The 5,710-nt window shown below is 28.7% G+C and overlaps 1 protein-coding gene across 3 annotated transcripts in view; it reads right to left on the bottom strand.

The window, feature by feature from the left end:
• Positions 1–1,446: 1,446 nt before the first annotated feature.
• LOC102681253 overlaps positions 1,447–5,710 on the bottom strand; it is a 14,116-nt gene continuing 9,852 nt past the window's right edge. For all 3 annotated transcript variants that reach the window (XM_006621182.2, XM_006621181.2, XM_031513155.1), the window contains exons 5-8: positions 4,063–4,502; positions 3,009–3,234; positions 2,670–2,928; positions 1,447–2,278 (exon numbers count right to left, since the gene is read on the bottom strand). In XM_006621182.2, coding sequence (XP_006621245.1) covers positions 1,666–2,278; positions 2,670–2,928; positions 3,009–3,234; positions 4,063–4,502 — 1,538 coding nt within the window. In that variant the 3' untranslated portion in view covers positions 1,447–1,665. The remainder of the gene's footprint in view (positions 2,279–2,669; positions 2,929–3,008; positions 3,235–4,062; positions 4,503–5,710) is intronic.

The raw sequence follows: 5,710 nt of genomic DNA, 5'->3' as shown, positions 1-5,710 counted from the left end.
TTTTTTTTTTTTTTTTTTTTTATTTATATTTATATTTTCGATTCGAATATTTATAAAGTCCATTGATTCTTTCGTTCTCGTTATATTATCTAAAAAAAAAAAATATTTTTTATCGAATCTGAAAGATCGATTTCGACATCTCGTATAATGAAATAGGCCACAATTTATGCCTATTCAATTATGTGAAACGGTTTAACAATAGAATAAGAAAGTTCTTAATAATTAATTCTATTTTTGAATTACTGAACTTTCGTAAAATGTATTATTAGAGATATTTCAACATTGTATAATAATTGTATATATGTTTGATATGATTTAAAAAAACCATTTCATATGAGTAAATACACATTGATTTTTCTTAGCATGGTTTTTAAAATTTTATTTTTAATCGTATAACTTTTATTGTTTCGAGAAAAATGTTGTTTGAAACATTGATACATTCTGTTATTTTCTTTTTAGCAGTCATTTAATAGCATAAGTTTAGATTAAAAAGTGATATAATATGATATATATTGAAAGCTTTAAAAACTGGAAAATATATTTTTAATAAAACTTCAAGAATCATTGCAAATAGTTCGTAAGATTTGCATTGTTTCAATTTTATTTTTTAGATATTTCAAGTTTATTAAAAATTTATGCTACGTTTGCGTAGTTTATATTGAATATTTTTAACGAGAGAGAATTTTTGATACATCGCCAAGTTTGAAATAGCTCGAATAATTGCATGAATCAGCGCGAATCAATTCACGATCGTCTCTTCGCTTTATTTTTTTCATCATAAACAATGACGAAATTGTTCGTACATATGCAGAAGGCTATAATAATCTTCGGCAGAAATATGTTTCGTGATTTCAACATAATTTCTATGTATTTTCATTATAAATATTATTAATTTTGTACAGATCAACGGATCATATAAGAAGGTATGTATATTTATTATTTGTCATCAGTGCGGCAAATTTTTATATTTATCATGTTTTTTTTTCTCGTGAGGGAAAGTAATTTTCTTTCGAAATGATTGTCTTGCAACAAAATACAATCCGCGATAAGCTATATTAACTTTATTTACACTAATATTTTGAGATCATTGAGCATGTATCGCGTTACTGTATTTAATATTAATCGAGAAGATAAATTTAATTATTCAAATAATTGCAAAACGAAATACAATAAAAAATAATTATAAAATATAACAAACTTCAGAGCGAATTTTATTAATAAGAACATTTATTCGCTCGAAAAGAATTTTATTTTAATAATTGTCGTACTCGTTCCATCACATTTGTTTCAAATTTCGTTTAAATTCCACGTAAAAATGCAATCGTAACAAACTGCCACATAACAAACTATCTATCCTTTCTAAACGTGATCATTATTTTATACAATTTGCGCAATGTTCATTGAATTTTATACGTCGAATATTATAAATATTTAGTTTTTTTTTTTTTTAACAAATATACGTTATCAAACAACAAGCGGCTGTATCAACTTGGATACAATAAATTTATCAATTTTTCAATATCCTATTAAACGTGTACCTAACGTGGAAAATTCAAACATTTTTCAAAAATCTTCCCTCGAATCATACGAGGGAGTCGCAATACACGTTTTATTATTATAATCACATCCCATATACGATCAGATGATGATCCGATAGTGTTCCTTCTAAATTTCGTGCTCTTTTATGTACAATATGGTTTCTTTGCTTTTCACAAAATCATCCAATCTTTCATCCATGTTACGAAAATTATTTTTCCCCTGTCTCTTCGACATCTGATCGTTAGATATCAAATTTTTCGTTCTTAAAGCAGCTTCATCGTACGTTTCGGTCTCATCCATCTCGTATCTCGAGCTCTCAACGTCGGTTTCGGGCACGTTCTCTAATTCAGGTTCCTCGAGTAAGGCATCAGCTTCTGTCGGCCCGTCGGACGGCACATTCGCTGCTATCTGTTCGTCTATATCGATCGCGCGGCTGTCGTCTGAATTGTCAGCGCGACTTTCTTCCGTGTCAAGTGACGTTGCCGTGAAATACTTGAATTCGGCCTCTGATCCCCCACTCTCGATGACCGCTTGCGTGTTCAAAGAGTATCGGCTCGATTGAGCGTCTTTCTGGTGTCTTTCGAACGACGCCCTCTTATTGTCATCCGATCTGGAATGATGCAGTTTCGGTTGCCGTTGTCTTCTCAGATTGTCACCGCTGCTCGCCCTTGATCTCATTTCCACATCGTCGGATAGGTATTTAGCGCAATCGATACTGAATCTGTCCACTGACAATTTCCTGGGATAAATTTATCAAACATTTTTATTTACGCTTTCCAATTTTTCTTTTTAATTATCAAGTACTTATAAATGAATTGAATAATAAGAATTAATATTAAAAGAATTTTAATATTTTAGAAGGGAGAAAGGTATATTGTATTATATATAAGTTTAAATTAGATTAACTAACAATTATTATACATCTTATATTTTATGTAAAAGATGATTAAATTTAAAAAAAAATTAATTTGCTCTCGAATTAGCAAAAAAATCAAATTTAAAATTATAAAATGTGAAAAATCATTCTTTCTTAATTAATAACACGTGATTAAAAAAAGATCCTTGATCTTTTATTTTCAAGTTCCGTTGAAACTTTTAACGTGCATAAATCACATAATTCGTAACGTTACCTATAATCTCCCCTCCGAAAGTCGGGACTTTTCCTGAATTCAAGGCTGGCTTTACGTTGTCCCATGCTTCTCTCGATCCTACGATCACTTCCACTTTTGTCGAATGACATTTTATGGAAGCTCGGCGAAGAGATTTTACGAAAATCTCTAGGCGATATTTTTGTAAGATCTTTCGACGCTGTCAATTCTTCTAATAATTTTATATCTATCGAGTTTCTTTTCCTCGGTACAAAATCGTCTGGATATTTGCTATAGGCACCTGTACGGAAATAATTCGTAGTTCGTTAAAAATTCATTACAGACGAATAACATTTTTGCATAATCACCGTAACGACTGACCTGATAATTTAGGCGAGTAACCGCGACCAGTCGGTGATTTAACAGCTTCATCAACTTCTTCGACGTAATCAACTTTCGTTTGTCGAAGCAGTTGATGACGTCTCGCTGTGTCCGATCTATCTTTAACTTTCAACGTAACTGGACCTTTATTAGGAATGTGCAAATCCATCGCCATTGAAACCTGGCTGCCTCCCATCTTTTGCTGATCCAAACTTTCTCTGCTGACCTATCCAGAAAATTACTTTGATTACGTACGTGATTAACATGAGAAGAAATCTGTACAAAATTGTGTGATTAAAATAATATGATTTTATAAAATGATTCCGCAATTAATACAAAATAATTGATAAAAATATAACGTAGAATGTATAACATATATTTTTTTTGATTTTCGATATGATACAATTTTTATGTAAATTAATAGTAACATTAAAAAATTATTCGACGTGTATATGATATTTAATATTTGTACAAGTGCATGTTATATTTATTCTTTGAGAATTTATTTATTTTCTTTGTTTATCTTCAAGGTTTATCTCGTTCGTTAACTTTTGCTTTTTAATTCTTATTGTAAAAAAATCATAAAGCAATTTATGAACACTCAAACGGGTTTTATGCCGGTTTCACTTCATACGGGTCTTATCTTATCTGCATACCAGAGATACATGTATATAAACGTATAAACTTTTATATTCAAACATTAAATATTTAAATTGTATATATTTGAAATCAATTCAAAGATCAATTTAAGAGCAAAACATACATAAAATAATTTATTGTAGAATTAGAGATGAATCAAATTTTGTCTGAACTGAATTATTTAAAATGTGGAATTCGTATAGTTAGCTTTATTCGGCAAATAAATCTTCAGTTTGAAGCATATATATTTTCTAACGATTTGTTGTTAACATCATTTCCAATAATCATTAAATAAAAATCATCCTAACAATTATTATAACGAAAATGTTAAGTTAATTTTAAAAAAAGATTTTTGCAAAAATAAAAACACAATTTTGTACAGGTCTATCCTATTATCTTTCTATCTTTGTAATACCTGGTGAGGGCTGTAGCTCGGATTATCAACGGAAAGGGCATGTCTCTGCAATAATTCCGGATTTAATAAAGCGCATCCAGCGTACTTTGACGTTCTTTTGCGTGGTGATTTTTTGTCTATCAAAGTTGGCGCGCTGGGACTTTTCTTAATCGAGTGGCCAGCCTGTTTCTCGTTCAATTCTTTCGAAAACTGCATGAACTCCGCGGTCAATTGTTTCCTCGAAACCTCGTGTATGCTTGGGCTCGGGCTTCTGTTCACTTTGAACACGCCTAATTGATGATCCCATTTCGTCGTTTGACTAGACGTGGATCTACGGTTCCGTTGATTCCTCGTATTTTTTATTGTCGACGTTTGATTAAAGCGGAAACGGGCCGGAACCACTTTGGCAGCGTTGTCACGTGCCTCGAAGGTCATTACACAGGCTGCCACCACGATAAATCCTGTGGGATTTTATCGCATTACCGAGGGATCAGAGGGTTACAAGTTCAAGTACTTCAGGTCATCGACTTAACCTATTAAGCTAACGTTATTTTCATTTAGAGATCATGGAAAGAAGGCGTAAAATTTCAATAATTGTGATTTATAAATCGGATATTTGATATTTCTCTTTTTTTTCTTTTTTAAATATGTATTTTAATTGTTCATTTTATGAAAATTATAGAATTGTAAATAGATACGATGTACTTTTTGTAAGGTCTGGTATTTTTATTTAGAGATATTATAATTAAAGTTTCGAAATCTTTTGAAGTAGAATTAATGAAAGTAATTCGTAACATAACGTCAGATATTTTAATTATTCTAGAAATAATTGAATATATATTTCGTAATATCAATTACTAAAAATCTTTTGATTAATAATTATTTTAACTAATTAAAAATCAATGATAAAATATTATCAATGCGATAATCGAAGAATTTTCAGAAATTAAAGCGAAATATGCCGTTAATTTGTTCTTTTTAATTATTCTTTTGTGTTGAAAAAATCAATTCGTGAAACGGATCAGAACAAAGCGTTGATAATGGACGGATTAAGTGGTCTCCAAAGGTTTTTGAATATTTTATCAGACGAGATGAAAAGAGATATAAAATTATTATCTTAATATTTGGAATATATTTTAATTATAATTTTACTAGGTAAAATTGTATTATAATAGAAATCATTAACTTTTAATTATTAAATATATATACTTTATAATATTAGTAATATTTTTTGGTATATATATTATTTTTATTTAAAAATAAATTGTTATTTATTTTGCAAAATTATATTATATTTTATAATATAATTTTATTATACATGATTATATATTGTCTATATCATTATTTTTTAAATTATATATGTATTGTATTCTAAGTTATCATGAGTAATTTATATTATAAAATATATTTGCAATTTAATAATAACAATTTTTTTTATTAAATTCAAATTAATATAATTTGAATTTTTTAATCCTATTATATACGCGTTTAAGTAATTGTTATTGGTTTTTTCAATTTTTAATGAAAATTATCTTATATTAAATTATATTAATAAATTAAATAGAAATCATTATTAATTTAGTTTAAAGTTTTTATATTTAATTGAAAATTCTTCGAAGAATATATAAGAAAAATGTCTGGCGTTATATACGATTTTCAAGACGTACCT

This window comes from Apis dorsata, unplaced genomic scaffold (assembly GCF_000469605.1).
Source record: "Apis dorsata unplaced genomic scaffold, Apis dorsata 1.3 scaffold_604, whole genome shotgun sequence".
NCBI classification, from domain to species: domain Eukaryota; kingdom Metazoa; phylum Arthropoda; class Insecta; order Hymenoptera; family Apidae; genus Apis; species Apis dorsata.
The sequence above is the reverse complement of the archived record's forward strand: the minus strand, read 5'-3'. Positions and strand labels throughout refer to the sequence as shown.